The sequence below is a fragment of the Solea senegalensis genome, linkage group LG12 (assembly GCF_019176455.1).
Source record: "Solea senegalensis isolate Sse05_10M linkage group LG12, IFAPA_SoseM_1, whole genome shotgun sequence".
Taxonomy (NCBI): Eukaryota; Metazoa; Chordata; class Actinopteri; order Pleuronectiformes; family Soleidae; genus Solea; species Solea senegalensis.
The window spans coordinates 25,465,864-25,486,256 of record NC_058032.1 but is presented as its reverse complement, the minus strand read 5'-3'; the positions used below and the strand labels follow the sequence as shown (position 1 = coordinate 25,486,256).

Here is a 20,393-nt window from a genome sequence, read left to right as displayed (position 1 = left end):
CAGCAGGTGCAGAGGTTAAGAAATGGTTGTGTTTAGTCTTAGTGTACCCTTTCTCCCTTCATCGCCTCCTCATTCCCTCCCCCCTCCTCTCTTTTGTTTGTGACCGAGCTCAAACGACCTCAAATTGGTCAGAACTGGATGGAGGCGCTCGCAAAAAAAAAAAGAAAAGCCAGGGAACGGTAGAAAACCGAAATGGACAAAACTCTTTTGTCACACTTCAACAAAACTGGTCGGGTCATAAAGAGCCGCTGGGGAATTACAAGAGATGAGAAGAAAAGAACACACATTCAGAACTCACACTCGCCTCAGTGACGAGTTACAACTTCATTTAAACCCACCGTGAACAAATGAACACAATTAAATCATGTGGTTAACACAAAAATGACAAAAATGAACCAAGGACGCTAACATGTACTGTAGATGCTAAGGATAGACCTCTACGGGATTTCCCATATCAGTAGTTCAACATTTATTCAGGATTAGCATCTTAGTTTAGCACAGCGCTTTGTTTTCTTCCGTGTGATAAGACAGCGCGTTCCAGTTGTGGCGGAAGTCGGAATCTACGACCAGTCAATAAATAAATTACGCGCGGGATAACAACGGGAAAAAAAAGACAGAAGTGCTAAAAACAAAAAACTACAACTTTCACTTCTGTGCAAACGCTGGAAAAGTGGAACGCGCTGTCATACACCAGGAAGTCTTTCACGTATACACGGGGATAAATCCTTAAAGAACCACGCTCAGGACAGTTCTGGGTCAGCAGAGTTCTGTGGTTCCAGTCAAATGTACGCTGATAATTATCGGTAAAGCCCGTATTCGGTCTACCCTTTGTGTAATCCTTCATTTTGTGAATACTGTGGTGTCCAAAAAAAACAAAACCAGAACAGAACAGAGATGGTGAACTGAAAAAAAACAAACAAAATGAACCCAAACAGAACAAACGTGGAGGATGGCAGTTTGGAGGTGGGTGCTGTGCAGGGTGGGGGTGGAGATCAGTGCAACTTTGGTGGAAGAACATTGGCCATCAGTGCCAAATAAGTCCCAGAAAACAACTACCACACCCGGTCGGTCCAGTGGATGTCCCCGTAGTACATTGCAGTGTTGGCGTAGTCTCCTACCTGTTTGTTGCTGTATTTGGGCGGGTTGGCCTTGTAGCTGTAATCCGAATATTGGTCGGAGCCCGTGGAGTTGTTGTCGCCCGTTCCGACGAAGGTGTTGGTGGCGGGGAGGTCCTGAACTGCCTGGTGTTTCTTGGAGGCGGAAGGCGACTGTGGCTGCAGCTGGATGGACGGTAGGGGGGAATTGGAGCGGTAGTGGCGGCCCAGGTCGGGGCTTCCCGGCGGGTAGTTAAGGGGCAGGTGGATTCTGGGACTGTCGTTGACCGTGTCGTTGATGAGGTTGAACTTGTGGCCTTTCTGCAGACTGGCCTCCTCGTCCTCCTCCAGTGGCTTGGCAGGTTTTGGCGCTTTCCCCTTTTTACTCTTTTTCCCTTTGCCATTTTTGGGGCCCTGCTTCGGCGCGTACAGGTCCTTACTTTCCTTCTTGCCGGCCTGGTAGCCGCTCTTGGTGTCCTTCTGCAGGCGGTGTCTAAAGACCACGACGGCTACAATCACCAGAATGACGCCGGCCACGCCCGCCAGGCTGCCGTACAGGATGTTGCTGCGCTGAACGAGGCTGTAGTTGGGATCCCCGGCAATGTCCCTGTCCAGAGGGGTGTAGAGGCTGTGTCCGACCAGCGCCTCGATGACGGAGACATTGGACTTGGTGTCATTGACGAATATGTGGACCAGGGCGGTGGTGTGGCGCGGGTGCTTGCCTTTGTCGCTCACCCTCACCACCAGGCGGTGCAGTCCATTGTGCTTACCTGTGAACTCCTGTGCCAGTGTGATTTCCCCACTGTCGGGCGAGATGTCGAACAAACCGTAGGGGTTACCGCCGGTGATGCTGTAGACCAGCTCAGCGTTAGGTCCAGAGTCAATGTCCTCAGCCTCTACGACCTCCACCCGGGTCTCCGGTGGCGTCACAGGCGTCAGGTACGTGTAAGAGGAGTTGGCCGGTTTGGTGACATAGGGAGCGTTATCGTTCTCATCCAGGACGTTGATGGTCACGCCTACGTAGGAGGAGCGCGGGGGGTCGCCGGCATCCACGGCCTTCAGACGGAAGGTGTAGGTGCTCTCCTTCTCGCGGTCGAAGGAAATGCTGGACAGGATGTTCCCTGTGCCGTTCTGGATGATAAACTTGCCATTGTCCGGTTCCACGTACAGCCTGACGTGGGCATTTTCACCTTTGTCCGCGTCGGTGACCGTAACCACACCGACAGGATTGAGCGGAGGCATGTTCTCGCTGACGGAGAAGCTGTAGTCGCCCAGCATAAACTTTGGGTCGTTGTCATTGCGGTCCAGAACATTGATGGTCACGGTGGCCGTGCCTGTTTTGTTGGGAACACCCTTGTCGGCCGCCGCCACGCGGAACTCGTAGCGTTCCATCTCCTCACGATCCAAGAGGTTCTTCACACGTACCTCGCCGGTGTTGGTGTCGATCTCAAACAGCTTTGCCGCTGAGCGCTCGATGATGCTATAGGCTAGCTCTGCATTGGTGCCACTGTCTGCGTCCGTTGCCACGACATCCAGCACTTTGTCGCCGGGCTGGTTGCCCTCTGCAAAATCCACCTCCAGCATGGATGGGGAAAAGGTTGGCGTGTTGTCGTTCATGTCCGTGACCTGCACTCTGAGGGAGTTGCTGCTGGACAGGGCCGGGTTCCCGGAGTCCACAGCGACAATTTCAATTCTGTAATCCTTAACACGCTCGTAATCCAGCAGGGTCGTCGTCTGCAGGAAGTACTTCCTCTTGCGGTCGTTGGCCGACTCGCTCGCAGGTCGGAGCTGAAACGGGACGTCGCCGGCGACGACGCACGTGACCACCGCGTTTTCCCCCTCGTCGCGGTCCGACACCTGCACCAGCGCCACTGGAGTCCCGACGGGCATGTCCTCCGAGATGTTGGCCACGCCGTTCTGGTGTGTCACCAGACCGATGCCGCGGATCTCGATGGCCGGCAGGTTGTCGTTCTGGTCCTTGATGTTGATGTTCACGAGGACCTTGGAGCTCTTGGAGTTTGGCCCGCGGTCTCTGGCGAACACAAAGAACTTGAGGAAGCTCTCGTCCTCGCGGTCCACTGTGCCTTTCACGTATATGACGCCGGACGTGCGGTCGATGCGCAGAAGCCTCTGGACCGTCTCCGACACCTGGTGGAGGCTGTAGTCGATCTCTCCGTTGATGCCGGTGTCTGCGTCGTTGGCTCTGACCTAGAAAAGGAGCAACAACAAGGATTTTATGAGACAAACAAACATAATCCGACTGATTCCGCTCCGTTCACAGTTGGAGCTGGTGTTTAGATGTTATCGACTCTTTAGATTCTTTTGATTTAAAAACCGCCACTAATGCATCTCCACAGAGTGGTCTGAGCTTTATCCGCCGCGTCTGAGACACAACATGCGATCAAAGCCCGAGGGCGCGCGGCCGCTGTCCGACGACAGAATATTAATGTCATCACAAAGAAAAGCCGTGGCTCCTCTGGGCCCGTTAGGAGGCCGCAGAGGACGGAGCAGCCCGGGCTACACAAGCCGGCGTCACGCACCTAAACCCAAAGTAAATGGAGGTAATTAGTCAATTAAGCGGTGCGAGCGCTCAGCAGAATGTCACTTAGGATGTACTCATTAGGACGGCCTTTCTATCTGCACATCTAATACTTTTTAATTGCGCTCATTCAGCGCCTCAGCTGCCGCCGTGGAAGATAAAGTAGGTCGACGTCGCGCGGCTTCAAAAAGGAGCCGGTTGTTGGAACAGCTGATTTAAACGTCCCAGGTGCTGCTCGTTCAGCGTTTCTGCATCCTTCACCTGGGACTTACTGTAATGCAATTATGGCGTTTCTACATTTTAAGGCCATTTACTCTTTCTGAGGCAGAACTGGAGCCGAGCCAGGCCTGCACTCAGCAAAATAGTCTCCTATAATATAAGTCCCACCCCCCCACACACACCACCACCACCGCCAACCGCCGCCGAAAAAGAATGAATAAATTGTGGTTTCTTGAAGAACAAGGAAGCAGGGTGGGAATCTTTTTAGCTTATTTACACAAACAGTTAAACTCATGTTGTTCGGACCAAGGACACGGAAATCTACGACTAAGTGAAGCGGCTGTGCCAAAAACTGTTTGAGTTTTTTTTTTTAAAGGTTCACTCTGGGAGATGTGTTTTTTTCCCCCGTGCCAAGAATTAGACGAGAAGATCAATATCACTCTTTTTATCTGTATGTAGATTTAATGTATGACTCCTGTTTGGCTTTGCTGACCATAATAAACACAGGGAAACGGTTTGGATTGTTTTTGGGACGGAATACGACACACGGCGGTATCTCCCTCATGTTCTCCAACATTTTATGCTCCTAATAATCTATAATAATTGAAACAATAGTGTAATCCTGTTCGGTGAGCTAAACTAGCTGGAGGATATCTCTGATTAAATGGCAGATTATTTTTTTATCAGTAATTTAGCAGCAATAAATAATTATGATTTGCAATCTGAAAATTCTCAAAATGAAACCCCTCTTTGTTCTGTCGTTGTCTCTGAACGTTCGATTCTGAATTCATTACCTGCATCATTTCATATTTTTGAATTGATTTCTTGGCAATAACTTACTGACAATTATTAGCTGTAGTCGCGTCGCTGACTGATTGTTAAGCTAAGCTAACTGGCTGTTAGCAGATGTGTCTTTATTTCTTTTTAATCTAAAGTTGATAGAAAATAAATAAACTGTGATTATTTGACGATTTAAGCAAAAACAACATCATTAGCTAGCTTAAAAGAAGAATTCTGAAATTAAACATTTTTTTCTTCACGCCATAATTACTTTAACTAAAGATTACTACTAAATTAACTCATTAGCCGAAGCCCCAAACAGGATGCTATGCTAAGCTAACTAGCCGGTAGCAGTAGCTTTGGCCACAACTGTCTTTTTCGCTTTATTGGAGTCTTCAAACGTAATTTCTGAAAATGTCGCCTGGTATCCTAAATGTAAGGCTAGAATTTGTTAGCATTGGAACGTAGCATCTAAACAGACACACACACACACACACACAGTGGAGAAGCAGTTGTGGGAAATCAGCGTTTGTGCAGCTGAGTGAATCTTTGAAAGATTTTTTACAGACGCTCGCTTCTCATAACAAACGTGTGGTTTCCTGTCTGCTCGCGATCACACGGCGTGACAGAGCGTCAGCGGGGGGGAGACGGGGGAGGGGGAGACGACCGCGGAAGTCACTGATCCAGGTCGCAGAGGTTAAGGTTAAAGAGAGCACTGAACTGAAATGATGATTTACAAACACCAGAATCTAACAAACTTGTTTGGTGATTTCATTTCGTAACGCGGACATTTTGGCATCGGCTTTGAATGAACGTATTAATTCCGTGACACGTAAAAGTGACGTTGTGGGCATAGAGGAGTTCCGTAGCACGAAAAAATTTGTGGTTCCTGTCTCACTGCGTCAGTCAGCGCTGCAGTAATTGACAGAGTCATTGTGTTGGAGTTCAACCGCCACGTTTTCAGGAATTAACGACTATTGATCTGTCAGATTTGCCCGTTTGTTAAATCTTTAATGAGACGATGTGGATTTGAGGCGATGGAAGAACAGTGTGACCAAACATTTGAACAATAAATCAAGGGAAACTTTGAATTTTTATCCAATCAAAAGGCCTTTTTGTTTCCCTCAGTCTGTTTGTTGCCACAGTTACGTCCGCGTTCATCATCAGAGTCTTTGTTTTGATTGAATCGGATCAGTCGAGTGCAGCAGATTAACTGCGTTTTAGAGCGTCACTCTCTTAATGAATAAAACAACTGCATTTTTTTGCGTTAACTTTTGTTGCAACTTGAATAAAATAAATATTTAATTGGAATAAAAGCTCTACTTACTGACTCTTAATGGGAGCTTTCAACTTGGGTAGATAATTGGGTCATGAATATTTAAATCTTTCTTAACTCCACATCCACTCGCAAACTTTTCTTCCCCGACATTTGTGACCTCAGCTCAAGGTAAAGGTGTTCGTTCCTCAGCCGAGAGGAGAACATAATAAAGGTCATGTGACGCATTAGAAAGTTCTGCTGAAGCCAAAACAGTAGAAAAGTAGCAAAAAAGAAAGCAATTTTCATGTTAAATATTAGTCTTTTCACTTTTTCTCCCACACCAAACCCCATAGAGAAAATCATCAATTTTACGTCACGTCTCACAGGAGGTGTTGATCCACTGCTGCCTCCATCACTAACTTCAAAAGTCTTACTTTACGTATTCTGTGTGAAAACATTGACGTTCGGATTCACCGCAGTGACACAAAGTGACCACACGAGGCAGCAGCAGACCAGCAGCTCCTGTGTCCCTGTACACTAAAATCATTGATTTTCTCTATGGGGTTTGGTGTGGGAGAGTGAACGGTCTAAAAACTTCAGTAACAGCGAGATAAATTATTGTAGACTTAATCTGAAGGTGAGACTTTTTTTAAATCGAATCTAATCTAATCTAGTCCAATCTCAGATAATAACCTAGATTAAGATTGACAGCAGTGAAACGTGGAAGATCGGAAACTGTTTACACGCATGTGTCGCGTATGACGTGACGTAGTGGTTCAGGATGTCAGCGTTGTGCGCCAATAAAACCCCGCGGAATAATCTCACCACTGACGCGCATGAACGAGGACGTCGTTGAATCTTCCCGCTCTGACTGTGACACCTCCTCCTCTTCCTCCTCCTCTTCCTCCTCCTCCGGCTCAAAGGTGAAGTTGAATCAGTGGTTAATATGTGACTACGCGCCGCGGTCTCACGCCCTGCTTCACCTCCTGTGTGTGTGTGTGTGTGTGTGTGTGTGTGTGAGTCGCCGCCGCAGACTTGAAACTCCTGCTCTGCTGAATCCAGATTTAAACTTTACTCTACAAACTCTCCTTTAAGTGGTCAAACCAGCAAGTTAGTTTACATTAAATAACCATAATCATACTTTTATTTAATTTGATGACGTGATTTCAGTTCTACGACGTCTTCAGGACGCGTTCACGTCTTTATCTCGCTGTTAAACAGACTTTTCCAACAGGAAACTCAAGGTTGTAAAGCACTCACTCTCCCACACCAAACCCCATAGAGAAAATCAGCGATTTTAACATCACTGGTTCATTTCTGGAGTGGATGAGTGGATCAGAACTGACCTGCAGGACAGAGTGACCCAGCGGACTGTTCTCCAGAAGCTCCGCCTCGTAGTGACTCCTCTCAAACTTGGGGGCGTTGTCGTTCTGGTCGGTGACGGTGACGCGCAGCAGGGCGCTGCTCGCCCTCGCCGGCTTCCCGCCGTCCACCACGCGGATGTTCAGGTCGTACGAGTCCTTCTTCTCGCGGTCCAGGTTGCCCATGACGACCAGCTGCGGCAGCTTCTCGTCCGAGTCCACGGCGACCTGGAGGCTGAAGAGCTGGTCGGCGTCGGGCCCGGTGCTCAGCGAGTACTCGGCCACGCCGTTGCTGCCGGAGTCCCTGTCCATCGCCATGGGGATGGAGAAGAGGGCGCCGATGGGCGTGTTCTCCGGGATGGAGAGGGTGAGGATGGGCGAGGCGAACTGCGGCGTGTTGTCGTTGATGTCCAGCACCTCGATGCGGCCTTCGATGAGTCGCGGCCCCGACCCGATGCCCTTCACCATGTCGGTGATGGACACCTCGAACTCCAGGAAACACTTGTCCCCGTCAAACAGGTTGCGGCAGTCCTTCATGGTCTCGCGGTCGATGGGCGTCTCCGTGGTGTAGATGTCGCCCGTCTTGCCGTCCACGCGCAGGTACGGCGAGCCCACCTCCAGCTTGTACAGGTGCCCGGTGTCGGGCAGGCCGCGGTCCGAAGCCAGGCTGCCGATCAGCGTGTTCGGCGGCTGCTCCTCGGGGACGCGGTACAGGATGTCGGAGGGGGCGGCGTCACAGGAGACCAGCAGGAAAACCGCCGCGACGGACAGCACCTCCCACCTGAGCGACGCCATTTCTCTGAGCGACAGCAGCCTGAAAGAGACAAGGAGCAAAAACACGTTCACGGGACGTTTCGGTATATTCCAAGGGAAACACGTTACGAAACATTGCGATATTTGTCTGAAACGAAGGAGACAAAATGGCCGCCTGCTTAGCTAACGGCAGCAAAATAGAAGACGACAAAGACGACATGGCTAACAGCCGCTTTAAGTCACTTTACCGTAATACATGTAATAAGTGCCACGTCAAATTCTGACGTCGTATTTTTCATCTCGTTAAAATCCGATTTTTGTGTTTTTATATAAGAGCTAAGAATCACGCGACATAGTAAAATAACAACAACACTACTATGAATATATTCCATGGGAAACGTGTTTCGAAACATTACGATATTTGTCTGAGACAAAATGGTCACATGTTTAGCTAACGAAATGCTAACGGCAGCAAATTAGAAGAAAAAGACGACGTCGCTAGCAGCTGCTTTAAGTCACTTTACCGTAGTACATGTAATAAGTGCCACGTCAAATTCTGACGTTGTATTTTTCATCTCATTAAAATCCGATTTTTGTGCTTTGATATTAGCGCTAAGAATCACGTGACATACTGTAGCAAATTATGAATATATTCCAAGGGAAACGCGTTACGAAACATTGCGATATTTGTCCACAGCGAAGAGGACAAAATGTCCGCCATCAACAAAGGACATGGTGACGCTGGTGAAGAAAAGTGCTTTTATTTACGTACTTTAGAAGAATATTTACGGCGTGTTTCACAGCAAAAATCGACTTCTCTTTAAACGTATGAAGTTTCCAGACTTTATTTTAATGTTGGAACGTTGTTGTTTGACTTCACACGAGGCCACTGAACACCTCCGGGTATGAATGTGTTTACTTTTTTTATATTTGTGATATTTTCTTTTAGTTTTTCCAGACCTCACAGATCCCTGAAGACGACTCACTGAGCCGCGATCGATGCGTGCGTCGTGTTTTCACGGACAAGACTCGCGACACACACACACACACACACACACGGCCACAGGTCGCCAAGGTTAATCTGAAGAGCTTGTTTTTTTCTGACTCTCCTCACGACCTTGATTTAAGGACACACACACACACACACACACGGATCAGCATGCTGAACAGGAAGCTAAATCTTCCTCCTGATTCTGTGTGTGTGTGTGTGTTCAAAATCAAGCCGTGTGCTCATTAATCCGGCGATTAATCAACCAGCGATCTCAGCCCGTCGCGTTGTCACAACAAACAGCCAATAAAGTTCTTCAAATGTCACAGTATCGACCCCCTGCACCTGCTTTTAGACCTGCGAGTGTGGCTCCGCCCCTCGCCCCGCCCCCTCACCTGTAAGTTCCACACATTCTTTCTCAGTCGTTGAGAAAGAATCTGACCCAGAAAATAATCTGCGTTTGTTTTTCCTGTCGTTCGATTATTTTTTAGACATATTTTCACTTATTTGTTTGTTTTTCGTTAAAATTAGCGAAGACGCTAAAATTAGCAAATAAAATAAATATTTCTATGTTTAATGAATGTGTTTGGGGTTTTATGTCAACAACAGATTTTAGGAAAAGCAAATATTGCAGTTTTGCACCAAAATGATAAAAAAAACAGATAAAATATTTATAACATTTGTAAAACTTTGTAATAGTTTATATGTGTTTCACTGGTTGTAGTTTTTGTCAAAGAAAATTATTATAAGTTGTGTTTTTATGGTAGATAAAAAACCTTTAGACAACACAAAGTTTGAGAAAAACTACAAAACATTTTGGAGACAACAAAAAAACAATATCACAAAAATTTTGAAATAAAGAAAAGGCAAATATTGCAGCTGTTTTTTCCTCCAAAATAATAACAAAAAAAGACAAATATTTAGAAAGTTAATAACATTTGTAATAGCTTTTACGTATATCACTGGTTCATTTTTTTTTGGTAGATAAAATTTTGTGTGTGTTACAAAAATGGTTCAAAATCCTTGTGTCTTTTTGTAAAATAAAAGTATTTTAAAAAAATGTAATATATACAGTATATAATAATCTTTAAAAAAAATTTAATTTAGCCAAAAAAATGTTTTAATTGTTCAACTTTAAGAAAAAAACTATGAATAAAAGTGTAAAAGTAACAAATGTTGCTGTTTGTGTGCATTTGTTTTTTTACGGGTCAGCTGTTGTCTCCTGCTGTCACACACACACACACACACACACAGTGACCACAGTTTAAGTGTGTGTGTGTGTTTCTTTTCTCACATTTTTTCTCCCGGAGCTGCCAAATACCCCTAAACCACGACCTCTGACCTCTGAGCCCCTTTCACACGTCTCCGTGGTAACAGAGCTAACAGAGAACACGCTGGCCGACGTCCAGTCTGACCAAAAAAACTACAAAACCTCGACATAAAAGGTTACGAAAAACACACGTGTCACGTTTTTAAACTAGTTTTAGTAACAAATGTGTGTTTTTTGTGGAAAATACACAATATTTTACAAATACACTGTGTTTTATAACAGATTATACTAATAAACGTGAATAATATGTGATTAAAACACAGAGACAGACGTGATGAGACTGTAAACTCGTATATCGATGGTTTCATGTCGTGATTATTGTCGGGTTAAAATCCGGACCCTCGTTCTCGGTCGATCGCTCGACTCGGCGGCCGCGCCGCGGCTTGTTTCACCGTGACCTCCTGTTTTTGCCGACAGGTGAATATAAATGAGAGGGAGAGGAATGAGGCGTTCAGGGGCGGCGAGGAAATCAAACTTTCTGCACCTGCTGAGATCAATGAGCTGCTGTGACCTCCGGACATGTTTAAATCCTGGATTTTAATTAAGATGTGAAAGTTTTATCTTTGACTGAAGGAGTTTTCCAGTCGTTTCTCTCACATACAGAGAATATACACAAATAAATACACTGTTAATGGAGCGATTTCAGACATTTCTGCCTCATGTTCTCGATGGGCTTTGGTGTGGGAGAGTGAGTGCTTTACAAACTTGAGATAAAACATGTTGTTACGATATCGCAGACGGAGATTTTCGGCTTTATTTGGTCAGAAGAGACGTGTGAATCTCCAAGTTCACGTGTTCACATGTTATATAAACTGTGACATGTTTAAAAAAAAAGAAGAAAAAAGAGCAAAGCATCGTGGGTCGTGAGAGTCTCGGATTCTAAAATAAGAGTCGCGGTCAAAAGTCGAGAGAGTTTAAAAACAGAAAACCAAAGAGCGGCGACTTCCTGTTTGTTCATGAGCATGAACACATGTTCATACGTTCACGTGTCTCTGTCTCTGTGTGTGTGTGTGTCCTCGGGGACGGTCCAGTGTGTCCTTTTTCCCACAGCCTGAAACTTTCTCATCAACCAACAAACCAACCACCAGCCTGTTTATGTGTGTGTGTGTTACATGACAAAGACACTGCGGTGGGTGGGGGGGGTGGCGGGGGGCGGGGTCTGTGAGGCCTTTAAGGACAGTAGAATTTCTCTCTTTGTGACGTTTGAGTCGTTGTGTCTCTGCGGCCGGGCGAGAGACATCGACTCACAATGAAGAGAGAGAGGGGGGCGTGTCCTCACGACTGTACATGACAAAGCATCCGAACGGTGCCGTTACCTCCTGCAGTGTGTGTTCACCATTCACATTCAGTGTGTGTGTGCTAATGTGTGCGTTACAACACATTACTTTACATTAGCTGCAGCTGCTAGTAGCACCCCCCCCACACACACACACACACACAGTAAACTACAGCTGTAAACACAAATGTGTCATAAACTTCAGTTTTATAGATTAAAAATGTTCTTTAAACTGATAAAATACACATTTTGAGCTGTTTTTCTACGAAATGCCTTCATCGGCGCTCGTAACAATGCATTCAAATGTCTTTTTTTGTTTGACACAACAAACATATTTAGTTTAAAGCGGCTTTAATTCCTGTTTTAGTCTCTTTATTGATCATTTCAAATAATGAAGGTAATTTGTAAAACCACTGACATTATCTTACCGTAGCTCACTGTGATGCATTCAAGTGTCTTTCTTTTGGCTTCACAAACCAAAAATATCAGTTCACTTTCACACAGGAGCAAAGAAATATTCACATTTAAGAAGCTAACATTGCAGAAAATGCCTTTAATTATACTTAAAATAGTCAGCGATTAACTTAGAACTCCGTTTTTTTGGTCAACTAATTGATTTATTATCACTGTGACGCTTTTTTATTGTGTTGATAAACCAAAATATCAGTTTTGTCTCCTACAGGAGCAAAGAAAGCGGGAAAATATTCACATTTAAGAAGCTTAAACCACAGGACAAGCTGCTTTATTGATTATTAAAATGGTCTGTGATTAACTTCGTGGTTAATTATTAGTCTACGGATCGATGGACGGTTGCAGTTCAGCAGAACTCGCTGTGACGCGTTCAAATATCAACAAAGTCAAGGTTCACGTTTATCTGGTTAAATGTTTAAGAAGCCGAAAAATCACAGAAACTCAATTGATTTGTTTAAAAACCACCGTGATATTTTAGAAGTTTTTGTTGTTTTGTTTATGACACTGTAAATAAACATTTTTAGTGCTTTATTTTGAAAAACTTTTAATTTCCAACAGCATAAAATTATTTATATTTATTTACGGCTTAAATAAAACGTCCTGACGTGTGTAATTTAAGACCATATTACATACTAAATATGTTAAAAATCTTCTTTTAATCCAGTTTTAATGAATAATTTCTCGATTTATCTCAGCCAAAATAACCCTGAATCCATAAATGTGACCGCTGGTCAACCGCGTGTCCACTGACCTTCAGACGTGTCCACACTGAGCCGATCAAATTGTCCACTGTGTCCACAACGTCCCCTTCCTCTGAGTCAAAAACACCAACAACCAAACAGCCAGGAAAGTCAAGTTTCCCAACGGCCCCACCCCCTAAAAAACACACAGCCCCGCCCCCTCAGCCAGTGTGAGAAACCAAAGCCCCGCCCACCAGAGCAAACATCTCTGAATCAAACCTGCATTCATGTCAACATGGTTTTAAAAAAAAAATGTCAACATCAGAGGTTTCAAAATAAATGTCTCTGGTTGTCCATTAAAAAACAACCCTACAGTTTCAAAATAAAACTACTGATTTCTGTTTGATAACGGCGCACACTAAAACACATCCCCACAGCTTTCAAAATAAAAGTCTCACAGTTTCTGATCATTCACATACAATACGACCCTGCAGTTTTCAAAATAAAAGTCCTAATTTCTGCTTGTCCACATTAAAACACAACCTCTCAAAAACTAATTTCGAAATCATTAAGAAACACAACACCAGTTTTCAAAAACAGTTCACACAAAGACAAAGACCGACTGTTTTCAAAATGCATCACAACCCTGCACCTTCCAAAATAAATGTCTCTGTTGCCCCTAATTCAGGCTAAAACATAACACCAGAGTTTTAAAAAATTAAAGTCTAGGTTTCTTTAAATCCACACTAAAACACAACCTTGCAACTTTCAAAATAAAACAAATTTCTGATCATCAACTCTAAGAATGCAACACCAGAGTTTTCAAAATAAAAAGGTTTCTATAAATCCACACTAACACCCCAACCTTACAGCTTTCAAAATGAAAGTCTCACTTTTGCCCAATCCAGGCTAAACGATAGAGTTTTCTAAATAAAAGTCTCTAAATTCCTATAAATCCACACTAAAGTCGAGCAGTGTTTATTTTAGGGTCTTGAAAACTCTTTACAGTGTGGACTAAACCTGATGAGATAAATGTTTTAAACATTGAAAATACAAACTTACTATAAACTTGCTCTTTGTTACAAACCTTACACAGGTTATGCAACAGGTGAAATAATCTGTGGTGTCATTTTTTTAATCCCAGTCATTTCCTCTGTAATTACACAGGAAACATATTTACAACAATTAGCAACGATTCTGGACATTTTCCAGAACTGAAAACCAGTTCTGGAAGTTTCTGTGTACATTTTTTATACACACACACACACACACAGAGAAAAATCAAACGATGCTTTGATGTTTTTTTGGATCTCAGAAGGTGAACTGGACAATCCTGTGTGTGTGTGTGTGTGTGTATGTGTGTGGTCTCCTCACCTGGCAGCACAAAGGAGATTATTCCATTCATTCTATTGTTTCATCCAGATTACACACACACACACCCACACCAGTTGACTCCACCTGTGTGTGTGTGTTCATAACATCCTTTGAAGTTGGGGGTAAAAAAGTCTGTTGCCACAGCAGCACGAGACGCCAAATCGTACTTCACTAGCTCCGCCCCCTTTTTAAAAAAAGTCTCCATTCACCTGCCAATCACAGTGCAGTGAGTGGACACCGGGGTTCACATGGCTCCGTCCACACTAATGTGTGTTTTCTATTTGACATCAGTGACAGGTGTCGTCATGGTTACGACCAGTAAAAGAAAAAAAGGTCATGTGACCAAATCACGTAACCCTTCACATTTCAAAATAAAGGTCCCAGTTTCTGTTCGTCCACACCAAAACACAATCCCAAGCCTTTCAAAATAAGTCTTAATTTCTGTCCATCCACGCTAAAACACAGTTTTCAAAATAAAAGTTTCAGTGTCTGTCCATCCACACTAAAACAGTTTTCAAAATAAAATTTCAGTGTCTGTCCATCCACACTAAAGCGCAATCAGTTTTCAAAATACAAGTTTCAGTGTCTATCCATCCACGCTAAAACAGTTTTCAAAATAAAAGTTTCAGTTTCTGTCCATCCACTCTAAAACACTATCCGCTTTCAAAATAAATGTCTCTGTTTCTGTTTGTCCAAGGCTAAACACAACTTGACAGTTTCCAAAATAAAAGGCTAAGTTGCTCTTTGTCCACATTCAAACACAACACTGCAATTTTCACAATAATTTGCTCCTACACACTAAAACAAAACCTCACAGTTTCAAAGTAAAAGACCCAGTTTCAGTCCATCCACAATAGAACGCTTCCTCGCAGTTTTCAGAATCTGTTCATCCACGTTAAACACAACCACGCAAGATTTGGGTTTCTATTTTTTTACATTTAGACCAACGTAAAAAAGTCAAAGGTTAATAATTAGTTGTTATTAACGTGCGTTTTCTTCATGTTGTTGACACAAAGTAGTGAAGACAGACAGGTTTGCGTCAGTTATTCCTCTGAAGGCTGGTTTGTGTTGAGGTTTGGCAGCGAGCAGTGACTCAGCCGAGGTTAAACACTCTCCAGTGATCACTAAATAAACATGAGTGACTTCACCGCGCTGACACACAAACAACTGTGTCCTGCAGCGGACACCAAACACACCTGAGCGTGTGTGTGTGTGTGTGTGTGTGTCCACGCCTTCTGTAAACGTGTGTGTGTGTGTGTCCGTGTGACTCCACTGTCACACAGGAAATGTTGGATTGTAATCTCGCTGACTCACTGATTCTCATGGTTTCAGGACCGGTTTCACCGCGGCGGCTGCTCAGAGGCACTGAGGCAGGAAATCTGCCATGTGACGCACACACACACACTGATGGTCTGGCAGCAGAAGCAGCAGCAGCAGCAGAGGATTATGGGAGTGGATAACAGATGAACAGCAGGAATCATCACAATGTTGTTCTGCTTTAAATCCACTGCAACATATTTATTCCACGTGTCCGACTACGGCAGCCTGTGGATTATTATTATTATTACTACTATTATTATTATTATTATAATAATAATTTATCTTTTAATTTATCTCACTGTCAGACAGATTCTTACAACAGGAAAGTGAAGTTTGTAAACCGCTCACTCTCCCACACCAAAGCCCATAGAGAAAATCAGCGATTTTCGCTCGCGGGGACACAGGAGCTGCTGGTCCACTGCTGCCTCGTGTGGTCACTTTATGATCGCCGACGATCTTTTCTCAGATTAAAATAATCCACGACGATCATCCTCTCATCCTCTCATCGAGCTTCTTCTCCTGCGTCTCCGACACGAGCGACTTTCAAATGCGTCCCAGTGACTTTAACCCCGGACAGAACAGGAGGAAAATCAATAGAGTCGTAAAAACAGCGGCTCAATAAAAAGAGCTTTTAGTCTCATTTACAGCAGGAAACCAGGAGACCAGGACACGCCCCCAAACATCTGCTGACAACGCCGTCCACAACCACGACAGACCTTTGTCTCCCACCATGAATTTTCTACACACAGGTTTAATTTAAATACCGTTCACAGAGCGCCATTCATGGCGTCTGTGTTTCTGTTTGTCCACACTAAAACACATCCATGCAACTTTCAAAATAAAAGTCTCAGTAGCTGTTTGTTCACATAAAACCGCAATCAAACAAGTTTTCAAAATAAAAGTCTCAACTTCCGTCTGTCCACAGTAAAACACAATCAGATAGTTTTCAAAATAAATTTCTCAGTTCCTGTTCATCCACACTGAAACACAATCCGGAAAATGTCAAAGTAAAAATCACAATTTCCGTTTGTTCACACTGAAACACATCCATGCAATTTTCAAAATAAGTCTCAGTTTCAGTTCGTCCACACTAAAACACCATCAGTCAGTTTTCAAAATAAAAGTCTCAATTTCTGTACGTCCACACTAAAACACAAAAAGGAAATGTTCAAAGTAAAAATCATGGTTTCTGTTCATCCACACCAAAATACGATCCCAAGGTTTTCAAAATAAAAGTCTCAAATTCTGTTCATCCACACTAAAATACAATTCTGCAAAAAGTCTGTTTGTTTATCGGAACAACTGAGTGTGTGTGTGTTGACACGTCTCGGTTTGTACGTGGAGCGGACGCCGCTCGTCCTCCGTCCTCACGGAGCTGGTGGACGTCGCACGCAGCAGCGAACGAGAGGAGGCGGCGACGTGTCATCGCCACACACACACCCCCCGCGCCTCAAACCGGCCGCAAATCTCCTCCGCGTCCACGAGGGGCGCAGCTTGACCTGGAACCACAAAGTCGACCTCGGAGATTTTAATGAGACATTTTGTTGTTGTTGTTTTTTAAATCCCGCGGGAAAACGACAAGAAGAACAAGAAAAACGCTCACGGTTTTAACCGCAGACGGAGGAGGAGAGGGGAGGGGTCAAAGGTCAAGTGTGGGAACAGAGACGATCACACGGCGTGGAGCGGCCTCGGCCTCCATGTTTGTACTTCTCTCTCTCTCTCTAACACGTAGGGCAGGTCGGACGCCCACCGTCCCTCTCTCTCTCTCTCTCTCTCTCTCTCTCTCTCTCCCCCTCTAGAGAATAACATAGAAGAAAAGACGGAGAACCGGAGCAACCGGCCGGACTGGATTCCTGTCGGGTGAAACTGCAGCCGTCGCCGTCGTCGCCTGCAGAGGTGACGAGGACGACGCCCACTCCCCTTGCAACTCTCGCCCAAACCACGTCAGATTAAGATTAATGTCAACAACACATGCAGAATAATACTTGTATATATATGTGTGTGTGTGTGTGTGTGTGTGTGTGAGAGGAAAAGGTTAGATCTGAATCTACAGGTGCTGCCTGTGTGTGTGTGTGTGTGTGAGAGAGATCTGCATATAGACGTATTGATTTACTATATATGTACACACACACACACACGTGTAACGTCAAGAGTGATGTAAATACAAACTATATGAATAAACACTATATATATATTATATTATATATATATTTCACACAATATATGCTGTTAGGTATGAGGTGAAAACGACTCTGTGACGCGTACGTTTAACACGTATATGAACAAATATTTACACATTTCACACCATGCATGTGTGTGTGTACATATACATACATATATGTATGTTTTACAATCGTCATATAGAGACATATAAGTCTTATATTTCCATATATAGGTGACCTCGTATGTAGAGAAATGTCATGTATGTACGTGTGTTGTATTAGTGTGTGTGGGATTTAACCGAAACTCCGCCTCCTTTAATCTGTATCTACGCAACAAGAGTGAAAGAAAATAACATGGATTACGCGATACGATAAAAACGAGGAAGAAGCGGAAGATTGGAATCTACAGGTGCCCGTGAGGCTCAGGTTCTCTGTGTGTGTGTGTGTGTGTGTGTGAGGGTTTTAATGACTTACACACGACTGGACCGAAGCTGGAGGTTTTACGATTTTTATTCCGAACTTTATTTTTTGTAAAAGCAGTGATTGTGGCGAGAAGAACGCGGCGTGCAAATCTGCAACATTTCTTCCTCTTTTTCAGGAAAATTACTTCACGACATCATTTCACGACTTAAATGTGCGAAAAAAAATATTTTTTTAACAAATCACATGACCTACTTGGTATAATATAAAAAGGGGGCGTGGCTAAAATGACTTGATACACGCTCAACTTAAACTACCAAGTTTTTTTTCCTCCACGTACGAAAAGAAAAAAAATCATGACAAAATCGCTCGAGCAAAACTGAAGTCGCGCCGTTTTTAATTTCGGAATTACCTAGCATTTTTTTGTAAATACGTTTCGTAATTTAACGAACTCCTTCTACGAAAGTCACATTTTGTCTTGTCATTTTTTGGATTTATATTTGAGATTCAGTGGCTGTGGTGAAGAAAGAAAAAAGAGTTTCCGACAAAGGGGTGTGGCCTTGACGACATTTTGACGCTTTGTCATTAAAGAGAGAAAACATGGCTGTAACTCACGCGTTCATTCATTCACGCTCCCATCATCCACAGACTTCACGAGTCTCACCCTGAAGACGTTCACGCACAGTCACTGCGCCACCTGGTGGTCACGACTGGTACCGAGTCAGGTTTTACTCAATACAGGAGGAAAAAAAATGACCCAAAAAATGATGATGATGAACAGTGTGTGCACGCGCCAACTCTATAGGAGTCTGTGCAGAACTCAGAATGATGATGATGATGATGCACTCTTCTGTCTCCTCTGCGCACGAACGCAGCAGCAGCAGCGGGAGTCTGAGGTGAGGTGAAGCCGCCGGTGACCCACAGCACGCGCGCGGGGGTTTTTATTAGCGCCAGACGCGGAGGTAATATTATGTCGAGGACGCGCGCGGATCGATGCGGATCAATGCGCGCTCTAAGTGTAATCTCGCTCTGAAAACAGCCGTCACACGAGATTAGAGGCTGGGAACGAGCATCGGCGAGGGCTCGCTCTCCGCTGCTTTAACACCGACAACAAGTGTTTACACACAGCAACAGGAATCACGCGTTCACTGCGAGTGACTGAGTGCGTGTCAGTCACGCGCAAGTGGCGCAAATGGACGTAAAAGTGCCTTTTATCCTCGTGCGTAAAAGCGAGTATGAGCAGCGCGTAAATGTCACTCACGTGGATTTAACACATTTATGAGTGTGTTTACACACACACACATATATGAGGAGTGATGATGATGATGATGGAGAGAGAGAAGTTCGTACCTGGAGCGGGTGAGAGCCGCGCGGTTCCCCAGTTTGGAGCGCTCCAGCCCGGTTACCGAGCTCCGCTCCTCCTCGGTGTTCGGACGCAGCAGATCCGGATCAGATCCCCCGAGGTTTGGGCGGAATTAACCAATCCACACAAAAAAACAGAAGAAGAAATAAGGGAAATCCAGCTGGAGAAAGAAGTGGTGATAATCCACTTTTTCTTCTCTGTCGTGACCAGAAAAAGAGCCGCCGCTGCTGCTGCTGCTGCTGCTGCGGCTCCGCGGATCCTCTCTGCGCTGCGCTGCGCTGCCGCCGCGCCGGTGCCTCCTCTCCCTCTCTCCCTCTGTCTCTCTCAACCGGGGGAAGACCCGAGCCGAGCCGAGCCGTGCTGTGCAGCGCTGAGGAGGAGATGTCACCCACTCACTGCCTCACTCACTGCGGGCCAGTTTGCGGTGACAGCAGCGGGAGCGGGAGCAGCATCCTCCGGCTCTCTGCGGGAGGTGAAGGCGGTGGAGGAAGAAGAAGAAGTGTCAGCGGACGGAGGAGTGGGAGAAAAAAAGAGGAGAAAAATTGGCTTTTTAATTATAAAAAAAAAAAAGTCTCCCCAAGAAAATAAAAGAGCAGCTCCGGTGGTTTATAGTTTCCAAGCCCGACGCGCGGTGTCCGCTCCGCCGCCACAAACTCTGCGTGTGTCCGCGCTGCTCTGCGCTGCTCTGCCGCCTCCCGGTCCAGCGCCGCTGCACCGTGTGTGTGACTGAGTGAGTGTACGTGAGTGAGTGTGTGTGAGTGACTGAGTGAGTGTGTGAGTGAATCTCTCTCTCCCCCTCTCTCTCTGAGGCGGAGCAGCCTCCTCCTCCTCCTCCTCCTCCTCTTCTTCCCTCTACAACTCCGGGTTTCCCAACATTCTCGTGTCATTTATTTAACACAAACACGACTCTCACTTCCTCTCCGCGCGCTAATGTACACAATGTAAACGAGTGAGCGCAGAATCAAGAAATAACGAGAGTTCCTGCTGCACACAGCGCGAGACAAG

At 44.9% G+C, this 20,393-nt stretch overlaps 1 protein-coding gene across 4 annotated transcripts in view; it reads right to left on the bottom strand.

Moving 5' to 3' along the window:
• pcdh1b (protocadherin 1b) overlaps positions 1–19,922 on the bottom strand; it is a 150,586-nt gene extending 130,664 nt beyond the window's left edge. For 2 of the 4 annotated variants that reach the window (XM_044041159.1, XM_044041162.1), the window contains exons 1-3: positions 18,641–18,663; positions 7,237–8,065; positions 1,119–3,302 (exon numbers count right to left, since the gene is read on the bottom strand). In XM_044041159.1, the coding sequence (XP_043897094.1) occupies positions 1,119–3,302; positions 7,237–8,065; positions 18,641–18,648 (3,021 nt within the window). In that variant the 5' untranslated portion in view covers positions 18,649–18,663. Of the gene's footprint in view, positions 1–1,118; positions 3,303–7,236; positions 8,066–12,820; positions 12,913–18,640; positions 18,664–19,375 lie in introns of those variants that run through there. The other 2 variants (XM_044041160.1, XM_044041161.1) reach the window with 2 other exon arrangements.
• Between the last annotated feature and the right edge of the window lie 471 nt (positions 19,923–20,393).